Source organism: Squalius cephalus (genome assembly GCF_949319135.1).
Source record: "Squalius cephalus genome assembly, chromosome: 6".
Classification (NCBI taxonomy): Eukaryota; Metazoa; Chordata; class Actinopteri; order Cypriniformes; family Leuciscidae; genus Squalius; species Squalius cephalus.
Genome location: NC_137127.1, coordinates 8,247,426 through 8,267,673, shown reverse-complemented (window position 1 = coordinate 8,267,673; position 20,248 = coordinate 8,247,426). Strand labels below are relative to the sequence as shown.

Sequence of the window (20,248 nt, the reverse complement as noted above, 5' to 3'; positions counted from 1 at the left end):
CTTCACCCAGCCTGCCTGTCTGCACTGCAGGGCCGTAGCTTGTCTGTGTCTGTTAAGTTGACAGAAATGTCATGACACGATGCATTACGCTTTTGGACCCACAGTCTCCGAGACGGGCATGACAGCTCACAAATACGATTTAGAGCAACAAGCCTGGATACGTGTATTTATGTTTTTCTGTGTTTGAATAAGCAGAACAGCATTGTCATGTGCACACAAACACAGATAAAGCCTTCAACTTCAACTATGTACATTTTCAATCATGAAGCTTGTAAGCTTTGAATGGTTAATCCAAATGTTTTCATTTCAGTTTGACTGATTAAAAAGCAAACAAATAAGAAACTGTTTGGTTTTAATCTCTGGAGTTTGAAATTGTTCATCGGCAGTGAATAGAACATGATTTTAGAGCGCACGCATTTGCCGGGCGCATTGTAAATTAATAATCCCTCTGTCGATCCAGATTTTTGAGCACTCCGCATAGTTTCAGCCCAACGCAGATCATCTCGCAAAACTCCCATTGTTGTAGGTTTTCTAAACGCATTTCCATAATGAGGGTTTGAATATGGCACTCGAAACAGACAATATGCACATGTCGTGAGGGCGAGCGCCGAAGGAAGAGCCAACCATTTTCCCTTCCTGCTGGGGGACATGGTGACTGAGAAAGAACAGTGTCGGTCTCACAGCCCTGGCGTGATGTGGTATAGGGAAATGTCTGATTTTGCCTGCCTGTTGTCAGAGTTTCCTTCTGTGGACAGACAGCGTGATCTCACTCCTAATAGAGACCTGCAGACACCTAAACACCCGTTTCTGTTCAGCAAGTAATTATAGTGTTTATTTCCTGCGGGTCACTCGCAGCCTCCTGGTCATCAACTTCCACATCTTTTTGCTGGCATCGTGTGGCTACAAAGCACGCCGTGGTCTTTCTGCCTCTCTGGAGGAGAGAGTTTCTGCCCTCCCTCAGCGTCTCTCAGATGTGAGATGTGGTTACATAGGCATTTTCTATTTACGTGTTCATCTGTGTCCATGCTGGACGGAGATGATGAATGCTTCCTCTGAGAGCTAGCTGGCTCTTTGTGGGCAGGTTAGCAATGGGAGACAGGGACAGAAGACGGAGCGGGGGCGACTCGCGGGCTCCCCGGGGGCAAACTGTGCTCTGAACCTTTTTGACTTGGCTTCCACGCTCTCTCTCACGTGTGAATTGCCTCATCTGGCCCAGAGGATTTAAACTTATGTCAGCCGGAGACTGTGTGCACTCTTAATCATCTTAGAAGTGAGAGCTGGCAGCAGCCGGGGTTATGAGAGGGAGAATGAGGCCTGCTTGCTGTCTCCTGAGACGCTGTGCAGGGGCAGGGTGTGTGTGCTTGTGTCCCAGGTTGTGTCAGAGAGAGATGCAGACAGAAAGATACGTGGGAAGGAGGGAAATGAGGAAAGAAAACAGGACGAGATGACCGAAGAGACATTATGCACTGTGTGCATTCTGAAACCAGACAGATGACTTTATGACCTGCTTATTGGTGTCATATTGGCTTATCTGCTAAGGCTTGCTTCTCTTTAAGCCTGAAGTCAGCAGGAAGCATCCACATGGTTTTCGTATTTACTTATTAGTCTGCTTACTTTCATGCTGTAAACTGTCTGTCACATAGTTGTCAATCATTGTTAAACAGCTATGTAACTGCAGGTATGATACTTAGCAAAGCTTGTTTTAGGGCGTCTAGACACAAGACAAAACTCTGATTGAGCGTTTGACTGATAGGATTGCGTTCGTAAGGATTGCGTAAGAACCGTTCGAGTTTAGAATGCAGCAATATTCAAATTCTATCCAGTACCAATAATCAATAATACATTTTCTTGTTATGGCTGATAACAGATACAAATATATTAAAATTCTATAATATTTGGTCTGAATAAACACAAAAAACTAATTGTAAACTTTTTTTTTTTTTTAATGCTACAAGTGAATATAGGCATCACAACATTATAATGTTTTAGGATTACATTGTGTTCATTATATTATAACATAATACAATTATTATATTATATTATTTTATAATATAATATAATATAATATAATATAATATAATATAATATAATATAATATAATATAATATAATATAATATAATATAATATAATATATCCTTAGGATGGTTAAAGATTAGGTCAGTGTTACGTTAGATGTCAACAAAGGTAAATGTAATGAGCATCACAAATACATATTCATTATCCAGTGTTTTAATTTTTTAAACTAATAATAAATATCATGTGTGTGGGCCGATCTCCAGCTGTTGAAGAAAAGCAGGTGTGAAGATAAGAAATCATTGTGTGTCTCAGTTTTATATCCTTCCTGCATGTATCAGGCAGTGGAACACGGTGCATTCAGCCGCTTTCATCTGCATCAGACCTCCACTTTTGAGTTTTCACATTATAACGTGTTTTCTCTTTTTTTGTCTCTCTTTCTGTCTCTGATCTTCCTTCTTTCTTTTTCTCTTTCCTTCTCTAATTCTGTTTCACAGATAGTGGTGTGGACTCCTCAGGAAAAAGATATAGATAGAAAGAGAGTGAGAGAGAAAGACTCGAGAAGAAAGAGTGGAGTACCATGTGCTAGGGGAGTGAAGGCAGACAAACTCTCGTGTTTTTCTGATATTCTCGGGGTGTCAGAGAGACCAAGCAGGACGTCAAGATGGGACGGAAGAAGATACAGATCACACGGATCATGGATGAGAGGAACCGGCAGGTTAGTAGTTGTTATGCACATCATCCTTATCGTGCATGCTCCTTTTCTTCTATTTTAACATTTTACAAAGACATCAATGCTTTTATTCAGCAAGGACTCATGAAATTGTTCAGAATTGATAAAGATATTTATAAAGCTACAAAAGATTTATATTTCAAATAAATGCCTTTCTTTTGAACTTTCTATTCACCAAAGATTATTTTAAATTGTAATAATATTTCACACTATTACTGTTTTTACTGTACTTATGATCAAATAAATGAAGCCTTGCCAAGCAAAAAAATCTCACCGACCCCAAACTTTTGGACTACATGTTATGGAAGAAAAATCTGAATCCCTTCATGATTTTGTACACAGCAAACACAACAGGCCTAAAAGACCCATTTGATTATTGCTTAGTTTGGGCCATCTGTTCATTGGCTAAACACGTTGTCCCAGCATTCCAGGATAGACACACAGCCATAAAAAGGGACTGGGACACATTTCCAGCCATATTTACAGACACGGCTCCCACACACCACTCTGCAATTTTGGTCCGGAGAAGTTGATGAGGCAGACAGAGCTGTTGCATGTCAGTTGGTGTGGCATGCAGCAAGGGGTGACTGGGGTGAATTGGGGCGACTATAGCCTCTCCCTTTTTCCTCTCTCTCTCTCTCTTTACACTGGTGGGCTTGTGCTAGGGCCCGTTGCTCTTTGCGGTTGCAGCTGCTTGGTAGTAATTAGGAGCAGCCACTGCACCTCGACACCCTCTCATTACAAGGAGGGACAGTGGGATACACTGTGCCCATCTCTCTCTCCGTCTCCCTATTTCTGCTTCTGTCTCTCTCTATATATTCCTGTCCTTTCCCCAGAAAAGTGCCAATGATCTGGCCAGAGACAGACTGGAATTCACCCTTGTCTACTGACGCTAAATATAAATAACATAACACAGCCCCGTCTGGTCGCTTTCTCTGACACAGTCGTTTTAGAGAAGGGAAAATACACGTAGAAAACAGATGTGAGGCACGTACAGATCTGCTCAAACATACATGGCATGACTAATATCCATTTGAAAGAGGAAGTCACTCCATTTGTCATGTTTATAGATTTGATAATGAAAAAAGTATGCATCAGTCCACGTCTCTCCAGCTAGACTTGATGCACCCATTCACACCCGCTCAAAATATCATTTGCACTGTCTCGTCGGTGAAATAACTTTCTTGCCATGCTCACGGAAAGCTAATTGAGGTTTTGCTCACTCTCCTGAGGGTGATAACATAACAGCCCGTGCCCTCCTCCCTCCCTCCTTGCCCCCAGCTCTCCTCCCACCTCTCTGACAGTTACTGTGGAGGTAGCAGTTCAGCCAAGTGAGAAACTCGAATTTACAGGACAGGCCAATTATCAGCATAACACCAGGTCCTGGGTGGGATCCAAATAGGAAGGCAGGCAAAGAGAAGATGTCTACTAGAAACATCAGCATCTGCACTATCTGCCCCAGCCTACAACATCAGCAAAAAGAAAAGAAAAAAGAAAAAGAGAGGGCAAAGAGAAAGTTACTGTAAAATCACTTTTTTTAGTTCAGTGTTTTTAATTCTACCAATCTCAATGGGATAAGTCACCTCCAAATTTTTGTTTTTGTTTATTTTTGACATTCTTTATTGGGACAAGAGAGGACAGAATCGGAAAACCAAGGCTTTGTCTATGAGCAAGGTCTCGATATCGGATCACTCAAAGCCTATAAATGCCTCATTCATTTATTCAAAGCGGATCACTCATCTCCTACCAAAAATTTAAATTGTCATCATTTATTCACTCTCATGTCCAAGACAAAAAAGGTATTTTGAAAAATGCCTCGGTGTTGTTTTGTCCATACAATGAAAGTCACTTTTATCTAATGTTGTTTTATACCCCATTGACTTTCATTATAAGGACAAAAGCAGTTTCACATTCTTTAGAAATTCTTCTATTATGTTCCACAAAAGAAAAAAAAGTCATATATTTTTGGAAGGACATGAGGGTGAGTAAATCATTCGGATGATCCCTTTAAGAATTAATTCACTCGCATTGACTTGCAACTTTAAACGTATCACTATACAGCTTTTTCTTTTCCCTGCTGTTATTACAGAGCTTGAGAGACAATACACCACACAGTAATTAATTGCGCTCTTGTCCGTCAGAATCCGAATTTCATGGTGCTCATCGGAGAGTGGTTATCAGTGGCACACAGGCTCAGCCATGAGTGTGGTCGACTTGCTCAGCAGAGAGTTCTTGGAGACAAATGGAGAAAGATGTAAGACGTAAAGCCCTTTTATTAGAGTTTTTTGCGTGCATTCGCACACAGTCCCCCCCCCCCCACTAGCATGAACCCGGTCTCCTGCTCGCTCTAGGGTGCTCTCCTCACCCTGGGGAGATGGCCATTAGCATACTGGGCCCGTTGAAAGAAGACAATTAAAATCCTTATCTGTGCGGCTGTGCCGGGAGCTATCTTTATTCATTGCATTAGAATGAGAGAATGCCTTAAGTGGCCTAATTAAATACAGTGGCGGTTCTGCACGCAGCACAGGCTTCGGCAGGGGCATCTCGAATCATTATGTGAAGGGATCTTGAAAGCCTGTTGACCTATCAGGATTTATTTAGGAGAGCTTAGCGGGGGTCGTGATGTCCACAATTGCAGTATCTGTCAAAACAATGGGTTCAGAGGCAAGCCGCGGGACGTTCATTGTGCCGTTCCTGCACGTATCCTGCAATATTATTCACCCCCAAGAGGTTTGTAAGATCTTAGTGAGTGTCGGATCCTGCTCTTCGATCGATTCGCCATGAAATTTGCCAGGAAAAAAGACCGAAGGCATAACAGATGTCGATTCAACCATTGATTGAGTCCCATCAGTGGAAGAAAGAGGTATGAATTCATTATTTTATGAGAATGAAGGCAGAGCATCTCTGTTCTTACTCGGCAGCACGCTCAGACTCTATGAAATATAGAGGAGCTGGAGGTCCTGTCATGCATGCATCCCTGTCCTTCTGGGGCTTTCCACCAAAAGCCCCTTAAGTGCGGCTTGTAGGAGGAGGAAGGAGTGACAGCGAAAGGAGAAGAGGAGAGGATTTGGTGAGCCTCACTGAACAGCTCAGGCTGACATACTAATTGCAAAGCTGTGTAAGGGGGACGACTGCCATAATAGCGCAGGAGGACAGAATGATCCTGAACCCCCCTCCCTTTCGCTCTCCACCTGTCCATCGTCCACTCATTACAAGCTCTGATTTCCTCTAAGGCTCTTCAAACCTGTAATTATATGTCCTGATAAGGTCGTACACCTGTCTCATTTGCAGCGCATGCGATAGTGGTAGTAACATGCTTTTGAATTACTCCCCTAGTAGAAAACTTATAATTGCGGTGATGGTCTCAAAGGACCCTAATGAGAGCTACCTGTCACTGTGAAAACAGCATCACTTCATTGTAGCTCTGATTGTGTTGTGACAGCTCTTTGATTCAGAGAGGATGGAAAGTATTATCGTGAACACAAGAGTAAAGACTCAAGGGAAGAGTTCTGCTAAAGCACGCACAGGAAAAACTCCTTGTTAAGCCGAGAGAGAAAAATTGTCGCTCGCAATTTCATCAGGTATCTTTTGGCTTTGTTTCCATACAGTCGACATGCTCTCTCGCAGCTGCGTTTGTGTGCGAGTGTGTGCGTTTGGACCTCTGTGCCTAACGACGTCCGCTGTACACCATTAAGCAGGCTCACTAGGGGTAATTACCCAAGTCATTAAAAGTTTGATGATTTCACTGCTGGGTGGAGAGTCACCCGCCCTTGCTTTGGCTTACTTTTGCTTCCGCATGTCGCTCGTTCAGGAGTGCCGAGCCTCTTGCTCTCTGTTTTTTTTTTTAGGCAGGAAAAAAAGTGACGTGCATCCTTCCATTTGATTAGACTCCTCTTCTTCTCTCTTCTAAAAGGTTCTGAGAGAAAACCATTATTCTTTAATGATAAAAAACATGGTTTAGAAACCAGGGAGTGAAAAAAGAAGAATGTTTCAGTAAAAAAAAAGAAAAAAAAGATAACGTTCTCTCAAAGTGCCCTTTCCGATATTAGGCATCCTTAAGTGATTGTAATTGCAGCTAAGGTGGATTATTTAAAGCAAAGGGAGTTTTGTTTTTAGTTTAACCACATTAGAGTATAGCTCTAGGTTTGTAAGGGGAAATAGTGTGGGAGGTTTTCTGTCTGTAATTCATGTTTGATGACAACAACAATGAAATGCTCAGAACAATGAAAACTCCACCCACCTCCCTTCAGTTATTCATCGTGGTGGCAGAACATCACAACACAGAATGAAAAGTCATAGGAATGCACATGATCTTTATATCCGAAAGAATGTGTTCATTGATTTCTTTTCATGTCAAGCTTGTTGGCCTCATTATTCATTCAATAAACCAAACAAGTGCTCTGTTCTAACACCACCTAGCATATTGCCTACACCTAGCATATAACAACACCTGCATATTGCCTATATGGTAATCATTTATTTATATAAATAAATATATTTGCTTATTATAAATATATATGTGTGTGTGTTAATAAATCTATTATTTATAATGAAGTAAATACATATATTATAATTGTAATTATAATAAAGTGTTTCTGTAATCAACATTTGTCCATCTTTGATTCAATTTTTTTTTATAAATCAAACTGACCTTGTTGCAATGCATTTTCAGTACTGAATTACAATGAAATTGTACAGTATTTATTTATTCAAATGATATACAGTATATTACACAATAGCATTCATTATATTTAATAAATATATTGATATATATATATTTATTACCTTCATTATTATTTCATTTAATAAACACCTTATATTAGGGGTGTAAGAAAAAATCGATACACTTGAGTATCGCGATATTTTATTTTGCAATAGGCTACTGTATCGATTTTCAAAAACGCAATATCGATTTTTTTTTTTTTTTTTTTTTTTTTTTACGTCCAAAAATATTCATGGTAAGACCGTAAGACAGTGGTTCACGTTTATGTTGTTTAAATCCTTACCACTAGATAGCTATGCTGAGACGCACCACTAGTGTCCTCGCCAGGCTCGCCTATAACGGTGCGTGTCCACTGGACATTTTAGGATTGACAGCGGACCGGAGAAAGCGTTGAGAGCGACCGAGAGCGTCAAAAAGTTGGGCAGTTCCTTTATACAAATATCAAGCGAAAAACGCAGTCGGCAGCCAATTGCTGTGAGGTTCGGGATGTGACGTCTGTCTTGAGAGTTTAAACATATGCAAATTGTGCCGGAGTTTATGCTGGATTTAGTGCGTAAATCATTTTGTTTACAAATTAGACGTTGTGCAGTTGTTATATATATGTTAAATATTTCATTTTGGATGTGTTTATTGTGATTATATTGGCTGGTTTTATAAAAGTTTATACAACTGAAAGGATATATTTGCTTGGTGCATTTGGAAACAAAGCTTGTCTATTTCTAAATGTAATCGCGTGCATCGTTCACACCAAAAGCGAATAGAGCATCTGGCGCGAGTGATTTCAATGTTAAGTCAATGCAAAGACGCGTTTACGCGCGTCTGGAGGTCCTGTGGCACGAGGTGTTTAGCGCGGCGCGGTTCGCCTCATTCGCGCGTCCAGTTCTTTTAAAATCTTTTATCACATAAAACTTGATTTCAATATGACACATTCATTTTGTTCACTTTCATCCACTTTCATTCATTTTCGTCCAGTTCACGTTGTTGTTTTGTATTGTGACAGGGGCTATGTACCTATTTTCTTTTATTATGGCCTACTTGAGCATATAAAAATTTGCTCACTAAGAACCTGTGAACCACAATCCCAAACTGGCAGTTTGATTTTCTGTGTACTGAATTGTTTACCTAAAGTAAACTTCTTTGACTTTTATGCACATCATGTCTTTTTTAAAATATTTTTAATATATTTTACTTAAAAAAAAATCCCAATATATTGCCTTATGCACAGTATCGAAATATATTGCAATATATTGAATCGTGACCCATGTATCGTGATACGTATCGTATCGCCAGATTCTTGCCAATACACAGCCCTACCTTATATGTATATTTCACCAAGCTTGTAATTTCACGGAAGGTAGTGCATTCTGTGTCTGCCTTCTTTGTGAATACAATTCTGCTTTAAAATTTGGCCAAATTGTATATTATGTGGCAGCATAATTACGTTGCCTACTTATTATAACAGCTTTAATGTCATGAGTGTGCCTTAGATACCTTTAAATTGTGTCTCCATTGGCATCTCGCTAGGTTATGTAATCACATTCTATCAGAATAATTCCTTTAAAAGTATAAACAGTTTTTTTTCCCCACCTTGTTTTGCCTTAATTGCTTTACTGTTTTTGAACAGAATATAAGAGACCAATTATCACAGGTGAGGTTCATGTTGTGAATGATTGTGAGAGATAAATGCATAGAGATAAGTCTAATTACAAGGTCACACCGGCTCAGCCCCAGCTGGCTGATTCTGCCCTCTGGGTACTCGAACGCTCAGAACCCAGCATTGAACTGTGGACCTGGGGCTTCCTCTGTGTCCTGTGAAAGCTGATCCAGCCGGACAGGAGGGAGGGACCACTGCCTGTCTCCCAGGCCTGAGTGCTCTTTGCTGGGAAGCAGGAGCGCAGGAGCCAGGGGGCTTGGGTCACTCTGCCAGCTGGTGCTATGGCAGAGACTCTCTCTGGACACAAACCCCCTGCTATTTGTTATCGAGATCATTGAAGCTGACATGCTGCTTTCAATGATATGTCACCACTGGTCCCTAACTATGCTCTCTATTCGATATAAGAGGCATCACCTTCAATGCCAGAGAACATTACAGGCCCACATGGCTTGTTTTTCCTATTGACTCCCCTCCCTAAGGACAGCATTTGATGGAGCCTTTGACTGACAAGCCAGACATTGTCATTTTTCTGAGGTGAAACACACACAGATTTACATGTATTCACATACCCTTAAAATATGTGGGTACACTTCTTCATGATCTATTTCGTCTCACCACAATCCACAACAAGGAATTCCTCAAGATTCTGGTCACGTAAATGCATTACTCAACACTTTTCACCCACACATATTGCCCATTTCCTCTTTATGGGAGCAAGGATTTATTTTTACTTACACACATCCCCATTTGCTTTGATTCACTGGTATCTTGAAATTCTAAGAAGCCACAATACCCAGCGGTATACAAGTCAGCCCAGTGCGCTGCCAGCAGAAAGAGGACAGACTGAAAAGTAAGAGATACAACATGGAAGAGATGATGGCAGAGCAGAATTAGTACCCCAGTAACTACCTGATATGCTGAAAAAGTTGTGAAAAGGTCAGCATTCTTATTCCTGCTGTACAATTAGATGAGAAATGCTAATATAATTACTGGATGGCTGGGATAGAATGACCTTATCAAAGACTGCCACAAGTTGGAGGGAACAAAGGGAAGTTTGGAGCACAAAACATGACTCATAACATTACTTCCTCAAACTTAAGTTACTGTGGTGCTGTGTTGAAGTGCTCCCAATATCTGTTTGTGGGATTATTCTTACCAATATATTTTTTTGTGTTGACATTCTTTATATTATATTTATATTTATGACTACTATTAGGGTTGCTCGATTTGGGGAAAAATTCTAACTGCAATTTTTCTAATAAAAGGTTTGCTGCGTTTCTTTGTAGGTCTGCACAGTTTGGCCCAAAATTGTCATTGTACCTCCACAATGTGGCAGTTGATATGACTATAAAATTATTTTAATTATTATATTTACAATTATTACTAATTACACATATTAAACAAAAATTACTATTGTAAAATGTAACTGTAATACAAAAATGGAGTAGTTAAGAAAAAATGTAATTATAAAAATAAAAATAACTTTTGTTAATTATTATTAAAAATATGTCTGTATTCATTTCTTCATTTTTGAACGCAAAACTATTGAGCTTTTATTTTGGCAAAAAGCTTCTCTTTTGTTGACAACAGCTGGTTTATAAGCACTTCTCATTACAACAATGGGAAGATGTTGGCACATGTTGCATTCCCAAAATGCACGTTATAAACAACCCAAACTCAGAGCAGATGCATAGATGAGTTTGTGTGGAGCAGCATTTGATGTGAACCGAGCTACTCTTTGACATTGAAAACACTGGATCATGAGCTGCCTATGCGTAAAAAAGCACAGTGCCGCACTTCACTCTGAAACTTGTGTATATGTACTTAATTAAATCGCAGACTTTGATAATCACATGAAGCCATATAAATTCGGTTTTATTTCGATAAATTGTGCAGCCCTAACTCGCGTGACAGTAACTAAATCAGTAAATTACAGTCTGAAATCAGTCAGCTACTGTGTGAGTGTGTTTCTCTGTGAGCTGGTGGGGAAAAAAGCACCAATGACCTCCCACATGACCCTAGATTTCTCAATCGCTTTCCACCGTCTCAGGAGTGGCCCGGGAGACTGGGGTTGTTTTTTGGGGACTCACCCAAAAGCCCTTGTTGCAGCTAGAGCGCTTATTTGTGGCGTTCTTAAACTGTGGCTAGTTGACTGTACTTATCGTAAAGATGACAACCGCGTTTGTCATCACCGCCATCACAGGCGTGCATTGTGCTGCCCAAGGCTGAGAAGAGTATAATTGTTCTTTTTATGATAAGAAGTTAAACATGAGTTAAAAGCTCTTGTTTGCATGCGGATGGTTTTATGCATGTCTATGCGAGTATGTGTGACAGTGTCCTGCACTGCAGCTGGAATAAATCGTTACTCTGGGTCAGCAAGAATCTACTCTGAGTGCCCTTAACAGCAATGGAGTGGAACAATGTCACAGAACACACCATACAGCAGGGCCTGTCCCATACTAAAGGTGACATTTTCTTCTGCTGCCTCAGAGGTCAGCTCCAACCTGAACTATGCAACCTACTTTGGCCATCTCTTTTTCCACTATTAAGTTGTACAATTAAATCTGCCATTTATGGTAGGAGGGAGCATTTAATAATGATATACCTGGAAAAGGCTTGTCCAGGGAGATTTTGGAGGCTGCTTTGCCTGTGTTTGCTCTGCAAGAGAGGCAAGAGGAGTCTAATGACAGCTGGGAGGGAGTTGCTCTTTGTGGCTCTGGGAATTCACACTGCTGTCTGCCTGAGCTCAGCTTACTACTCTCTCTAGACTGCTCAAGTATACAGTCCTGCTCCTCCAGCACACTCCATTCGCTTCCTGTTTATTGATAATGAAAGCCGCTGTGTGTCATTGCCTCATGTCATTGGAGGTTGAATGGATTTAGATTAATGTGTTATGTATGGCCTGTGCAGATTTGATTTGGTTCAAAAGTTACTTGGGTAGCTGACATGAAATTTTAAGCAGTGTTGTGAAGTGTGGCATGCTTGTATAATTATCTGAAGGAATTTGTTAATTGATTTTCATACATGCATGCATATATATGATTGATAGAATGATTAGAATGATTTCTGAAGGATCATTTGACACTGAAGGCTGAGTAATGGCTGCTGAAAATTCAGCTTTGCCATCGCAGTAATAATTTTTTTTTTTTGCACATTATTTTTGCATAATTATTTTTAATGTTGCTTTAATTAATTATAATATCTATTAATTATTTAATTTTAAATGGAAAAAAATATCTATCTCAATATGAGGTTTATTAATTGAAGAATATCAATATGATCTCTCTTTTTATATGCATAAATCGAGTGACCAGATGTATGTATTGTGTTCAACTGAAAACATAATTAAGCATTATAATCACCTGTAATGCAAAACACGTGACTCCACAGTTGGACAGAAATCAGTATAGATTTAAAGAAACTGTGCTGCTCATTGGATTATATTGCATTGTACCGTTTGAAATGAGGGTTTCTGCAAGCTGTGACCAATTAAAGTTGAACAAAGCCAGCTCATCTGCTCAGCTCTGCTTTGTAGGTCAGTGAAATTGGCGGAAGTAATCATACAGCTCTCTCTCTCCCTCTCTCTCTCCCTCGCATAGACACGCTCTCCAACTTCTTTTCGCTCTAGGCACAGCTTTCCATGACATCTCTGTAAGTTTTGCCATGTGCACGACACATCCTGTTCATCTTGAGTGTTCATATGCTCATCCATGATGTCGTTCTGATGCTCCCATATTATGAAAGTAAATCTGCTGCTATCTTCACTGTACAACACTTGTTAAACATGGGAGCTGAACAAATGCATAATTCATTTTCAGGCTTTTGAAGGCTCCTGAATGAGCTTCTTGTGGATAATAGGACACATGCTTGGCTTGGCTTACTGTATAGCCGGATCTAAATCAAAGCATATAGCTTGGTGCATAATGGCCGGTCATCTCTTGAAAAGTCAGATAGTTATGGGCGTGTGTGTGCGACCTGCAGAAGCGCACATGCCGACTCGTGTTACAGCGATGGTCCTGCAGGAAGAGGCTGTCAGGGGATGCAGGCAGGAGTGATGGAGCCTGCTGTCTCCCTAATGGGCTGATTGCACAGGCTGTGGAGCCTCTGTTGCGTTCCTCACACTGACCTTCTGTCTGACCTGCCATGACATCAGTGTGGCATCTCTGCTGTCTGCTCGACTCATTATCTCGCAGAAACATGGCCCAGGATAGATGAAGACCACTAAAACAATTAGACTTTTAGAAGATCTAAAATCAGTCCAAAACCATTGTAAGGAGACCCAGCACCACAGTGAGAGAATTGTTTTGATTCTCAATTCTGGCAGGAAATGACTGAGGTGCCCTTGAGCAAGGCACCTAACCCCAAATCGCTCCCCGGCACCGCAGCAAAAGTGTCTTCTCACTGCTCCGGGTGTGTGTCCATGGTTTGCAGTGAGTGTGTGTGTGTTCACTACTCACTTCTCCTAATGTGTGCACTAACTCTAACTGTTAAATGCAGAGGACAAATGTACAAAAATGTACAAATTTAAAAAAAAATTATAAATTGGGTTTCCATCCATCCATCCATCCATCCATCCATCCATCCATCCATCCATCCATCCATCCATCCATCCATCCATCCATCCATCCATCCATCCATCCATCCATCCATCCATCCATCCATCCATCCATCCATCCATCCATCCATCCATCCATCCATCCATCCATCCATCCAAAACTAAGTGCAATGCGGTGTTGTCAAAAATATAGATTTTTCGATGTGTCGATACTGAAATATCTGAAATGCTTCCAATACTCATTTTCTGCAGCACGATACCAGCTGCGCTTTCTCGCTCTCTCATCTCTCTGACAGCGAGTTGACACACAAACCCGCATTCCCTCACTCAGTCGTTTCATTTGCTACGGATGAATATTGTTGGTGTTACAGGGCTTGAACTTCAGCATGGGATTATGCATAATTTTACTCATTCCCACAGATTTTGTGCCTACACCTAGGGCTGGGCGATATATCGCATGACATTGTTAGGCGCATCTCGTCAGTAAAGCCGGTTCCTTGTAAATCGCCATCACCTGCTTTCAGATGGAGCGGCATTTACTACAAAGAGCCGTAGTTAACTGACAAGCTGAGCCATATCGCATTAATATCGCGGACGTATCGCCTGCAATAATTAATGCGATATGGCTCAGCTTGTCAGTTAACTACGGCTCTTTGTAGTAAATGCCGCTCCATCTGAAAGCAGGTGATGGCGATTTACTACTAATCAAGGGACCGGCTTTACTGACGAGATGCGCCTAACAATGTCATGCGATATATCGCCCAGCCCTACCTACACCCAAAGTGCGTGCATATAAATTGAGTTCTTTTTTTGCTGCTTATTGCGCTTAAACAGTCAAATACACACAAAATAATGTCAAAATGCCGGTCTTGGCAAGTATTTACGTAAACACAGTCAATTATGTTTTAAGTGAACGTAATCAGTTGAGAAAGAAAATGCATGTGTAACACTATAACGGATCCGTGCATCAGGTCTTAAAGTGACAGCAGTCTAATACATGCTGCCAAATTATGAGATAATATAAAAAAAAATCTATATGACGATACATGATATCGATGTCAAAATTGTGGACAGTGATAATGCTGAGTGGCTAGTAACTTTGGAAAACCACTAGCCACAGTGGCTGTTGAGCAAAAATGTTAGTGTCAAGCTGTGTCTGTGTATAAAACAACATTTTACTGAGCATGTCTTGTTATTTTCTCTGTTTCCTCACAGGTCACCTTCACAAAGCGGAAGTTTGGTTTGATGAAGAAAGCTTATGAGCTGAGCGTGTTGTGTGACTGTGAGATTGCCCTGATCATATTCAACAGTTCAAACAAACTCTTTCAGTATGCCAGCACTGACATGGACAAAGTCCTACTTAAGTACACAGAATACAACGAACCCCACGAGAGCAGAACCAACTCTGACATTGTAGAGGTGAGTGTGGCCTACTTCTGATTCCTGTAATGACCAGTCTTTGATGATTGAAGGATTTTTACATTTACTGTAAATGTCATTTTTTATGTACTAAGCCCTAAAAGGTAATTGAACTTTTGGACATTGACTTTAAAACATTGAATGTTTGAATTTCATTGCATTAGAAAACATAATATAAAAACAAGTGGCTTCTGCAAATAAATTATGCTGGAGCTTTTCTCAGAAATATTTTCACTTCTTGTAGCCATTTTTTCCCTTAATTTTTACTTTTAACCAACCAAGATAATATTTTTGTGAATGCATGAAGTTCCCTCAATTTTAACTGCCAGTTGTTGTTTTTTAAATTTTTTGTTTTATAATACAAATACTTTATATCAAAGATTGAGATATTAATTCTCTCAAAATATGTTGTCGTTTGTTAATGTCTAACACCGCAATCAGTTTTAAGTTGAAGTTCCGAAATGATCTATGCACAAATGTTCAGCATGTTGTTCCATAGTACCATGGAGGACAAACTGATGTCTGGACAGCATGTGACAGTTTCCTTCTCATTCGTGCTTAGATAGGGTTCAGGACGTCTGCAGCCACTGATAAGTCCAGACGTATTTGAGTACCACAACTGACAAAGGGGCATAGATCATGTACTGTAACAGCCCCCTAACTGAACTGGGCACATGGCATCTTTTTTTTTGTCCACCATTCATGTTTGCCTCAATTAATGAGTGTGTAAAAAATGTCCCATTTATACAATTCGTAAAACTGTGTGCTCATCATAAAGCCTTCCCAGCTGGCCATATGAGTGCTGTGCAAACCAAAACCATACTACTGTAGTGTTCAGTACACAGAAAGCAGCATTTGCCAAGCATGCACTGTCCTCATTTTTCAAAAGCAACATTCCAGTTTTATAGGTCGAGACCATCAGTGAGCTAAGAACAAAAATGCATTCAAAACGTCTCTTTGACGTCATTCTAGATTTTTTTATCATTCAGTACTCACTTGCTTACTAAATAGAAATAAAAAATGTCAATGTAGCATGCGTAATACATTTTTTGAAAGGGTTTATCATAAGTGAATACAAATTGGCATATTATGCATAAATAATATTTTTAGTCTTTCAAATATTCTCAGTTGTCTGCATGGTACTCGTGAAAGCATCCTCATTCACTAGATATTTTCTGTTGTAAAGCAAGATTTGAATGCAATTCACAAAATCCTATGAATTGCTATGCAGTTTTAGATATTTTTTTAAGTAAAATAAAGGGATAGTTCGCCCAAAAATGAAACATTGTCATCATATACTCACTCTCATGTCGTTCCATACAGTACCTGTATGGCTTTCTGTCTTCTGTGGAACACAAAAGAAGATGCTTTGAAATATGTCTTTGTTTTTGTCCATATATTGAAAGTCAGTGTGGTCCAGTGTTGTTTGGACCATCGACTTTCAGAGGAAAGAAATTTATACAGGTTTGGAATGACATAAGGGTGAGTAACAGAATTTATGACAGACTTTTCATTTTTGGGTAAAGTATTCCTTTAAAGTCTTTTGCTTAAAAAAAAAAAAAAAGTCTAAAACTGCATAAAAGGAGTCAGCTGGGCCAAGTTATCTTTTATTCATGCTGATGACACTTGCTGGTGAATTACCTGCATGGCAGAACTGCAGAAGAATGCACAGAGCCATCCACAAGGCCTGAGCTCTCCATCAGTGGCCCATCTGCTCTCTTTTCTGCAACGAGAGGGCCCTCACCTGCATTAAAAATGAATGGACACACTTTCCCCTTATGTAACAGCCACCCCATGTCAGCTTTACCTCTTTACAACAGCTTTTAAAGAGGTTACTGATGCTGTGCCCCCTCTCAGTGGCTTTGTGCCTTTCCCTCTGTGATTTTAAAGAACGGGAAATCACTGTGTTCTGTGTTGCAAAACGTCCTCTTGCATGACTAAAGAGCCTCTTTGCTGTTGTAAATTGCCATTCGACGCCTTTTTTTAAGTGAAAAAAGGTTAGCTTTATCCTGCAATTGTCTTGTAGGACATCAACAAACACATGCAGGACATGTATATCTGCACAATCAGGCATCAGCAGATTTCTTTCTGACGCTTACTGATGTGGAACGCAAGCTGGTGGCAAGCTGCCGCATTTCCCACGTCGGCCCTCCGGCCCGCTGTGTAGGAGCCTGACCCAATGCATGAAGGGTCCCAACAAAGCAGCCTTGTCCCTGCTCAGTGGGCCAGCGTCTACTCATAGCTGCAGAGATCGCCCACAGCCAGCTCTCTTTCTGAGGCCATGTTTCAGCCGTAAAGAAGCAGAGCAGAAATAAGCTTTTGAAGCCTCCACTCTCTTTTCTTTCCTGGCTACATGTTTTACAGTGCTGGAGAAACCAGGAGCAGAGATATCAGCCCTGGACTTCCATCAAAAGTGCTGTTGACTTTGATTTGGGTTGAAGGCAGCATGTCTCCATAGAGACACATGTAAAGATCTGTGCAGGAGTTATACAGTATACCGATATAACCAACGGATATCAGTACTCAGCAATATTGATTGTATCCATAACAACACAGGCCTGTGTTCTCATATTGTACAGTGTGCAATTCTGAAAGAGGATACCATACAGTATAGTGATATTATTAATCAAATGGCTTGTACAAAGAGGAAGTAACCCTTTTAAAAAAAAGCCCTTTTATGATATGTCAGTCCACTCTTCGGCCATCTTGGCAACACCCCGTAAAATTTAGGCACACAAGTTCAGCTAAATGGGGGCAAATTGATATCTCCAAATGAAATCTCCAAATTTGAAACCAAATAAAAAAAAAAAAAAAAAAAAATGCATTGTAAAGTTTGAAGGCTTTATTTGAAATCAAGCTACACTGAAAGCTGAAAACTGTATTTGTTCTAGTGATGTATGATGTATCGTTTTTGTCTTTAGTTATTTAGTTATTAAATTAGTTGTAAATAAATTATTATTATGTGGTATTGGCTGATATTAGATATTTTAATTGTACAATTATTTATTTTTTAACATATGGATGACTTAATGAATTAATCTTTTAAAAACACTACATTTATTAATAACACTGTTAAATGTAATCTTTGACAAATTTTACAACAAATATTTTTTTCATACTCTACATAATTTTCTGATGCTTAAGTTTAATCTTTAGTTTTTAGTGTGTAATTTCTTTCACACAAAATAGTACACAATTTTTAATATTAGATATTTATTAGTTTTCACCCAACATAGTATCAGCCTAATTATAATAGGGTGCATCCCTGAAAATTAAAATGAAAATTTTTACAGGCTACAAAAGTTTGGTTCTAGATATTTATCTGTTTTGACTAAATTGTGTGAGTTTGATCTATTTCCTCCTTGTTGTACTTTTTCCTGAAGTTACTGTAGACTGTTTGTCCAGTTATATAGAAACTGCTTTCTCACAGATCCAGTGTTATTTGAATCTTTACTTTTTGTTTTTGTAAAGCAGTTAGCTTGTCAAAGAATAGGTGAAGAGTTAAACATTTATTTAACAAATCAATACCGCCATCTCTAAACCTCCCATTTGCATTTTTTTTTCTCTTTCTTCTTGCCTTATCCTGGTGAAATGTGTTTCACATGGAGGCACTTACACTTATCTAAATAAATAAATTGTGTTAAAGTGATAAATGCCACACAAGCAATCACACATTTTTTTTCCTCATTTGTACTTTTTTCTGTCCTCTAGAACAAATGCATCCTTTGCTGCTTTTTCATTGACTTGCTTAAATTCCTGTTCCATGTGAAAAGTCAAATCAAAAGTCACATTCCTACTTGCCACCACCATCTGTAGCAAAAGGCCTGGCCTTGCATAGTCAGGGGAACAGATGTATTGCTTTCCACAGATGGATGTGTGAGTGGGGCACAGTGTGACGACCAGGCTGAGGGCTATGGACTTTGTCTCAAGTCTGGCCCGCAGTCAGTACTGGAGCGCTAGACCGAAATCACCATGCCTGAGCAAAGAGTAGCATGCGTATGTGTGTTTTCGGTGTGTGTGCGACTGTGCGCCTGCCGCACTGTGGTTCAACTTCAATAACACTCCAGGCGACAGGTGAAGCGTTGCGTGAAATCTCCCTTTGTGGATCCTGTCCACTTCTCTGTCTGATTAAAAGTGGCCGCGATCCCATCTGTGTCTCCCTTTTCAAAGGCTGTGGGTCTGAAGCAAGCCCTTTTATTTACTGAGTAGCAGCGCAGGATTGATGGAGCGTTTCCTCAGAGCATGTCCATTCAACGTCTCGCAGGGGTCTTTAAGGACCACTGGTGTTCCACGGTATTGGGTCTCCACCAGCACACTTTGTCCTTGTTCTCACCTTTTGCATTGCTCAGAGAATATGAAAGGAAGTAGAGTTGAAAGGACTTTTCATGTATGATGGACCTCAGTCTAGAAATTGTGTATAATAGAACAGCCCCATACATTTCACTTTTATAAAGACCGTGGAAGTTCTCTGACCTTTTGTGAAATAAGTCAGGTTATTGATGTATTTAAGGCATATTCATGGGTTTATGGGTTCAGAATATGTCATGCGGTTAGCACATACAATTATTTGATCTCATTCTTTAATTTGTTAAACAAAAAGTGTACCACAGGAGAGTCTACAGTGGAAAATATTTTCCATAGGGCTCATATTTTTTGTAAAATTTTTATATTAGTTACTTTACATCATAAATGCATGTATTATTTGAGCTATGAATTATATTGTTCGTCTAATTATTAGTTACTGAAGTAATTCTTGTGGGTGGAACTAGGGATGCACAATATATTAGTACCATATTGTTAAATTATGATATTAGAGTTCTTTTTTAATTATTGGTATTGTCGATTTTGATTTGTGCATAATTATTTTCTTTATTTTTAGTAATCCTGTAAAATGTTATCTTTAGCGAATCATTTTTCATGCACATTATATTGTTGTGATGCCTAAATTCACTTAAGTTTTTAGTGTTATTTTTTTATTTATTAAGACAAGGAGTAGATTAATAATAATATAATTTTGATATTTTCCATTTATCAGTTATCACCAAGGACATTAAAATAATGATTGGTCTCTTTCTGGTATCGATGCGATATTTACCATTTTTTTGTGACTTTACATGATCATGACTAGTTGACAAGTTTCTATCACACTG

General features: G+C 39.6%; 1 protein-coding gene across 31 annotated transcripts in view; it reads left to right on the top strand.

Moving 5' to 3' along the window:
• Nucleotides 1–20,248, top strand: part of mef2aa (myocyte enhancer factor 2aa) — an 87,551-nt gene that overhangs the window by 23,130 nt on the left and 44,173 nt on the right. For all 31 annotated transcript variants that reach the window (XM_079873502.1, XM_079873516.1, XM_079873509.1 and 28 more), the window contains 2 exons: nucleotides 2,512–2,732; nucleotides 14,895–15,098. In XM_079873502.1, the coding sequence (XP_079729628.1) occupies nucleotides 2,679–2,732; nucleotides 14,895–15,098 (258 nt within the window). In that variant the 5' untranslated portion in view covers nucleotides 2,512–2,678. The remainder of the gene's footprint in view (nucleotides 1–2,511; nucleotides 2,733–14,894; nucleotides 15,099–20,248) is intronic.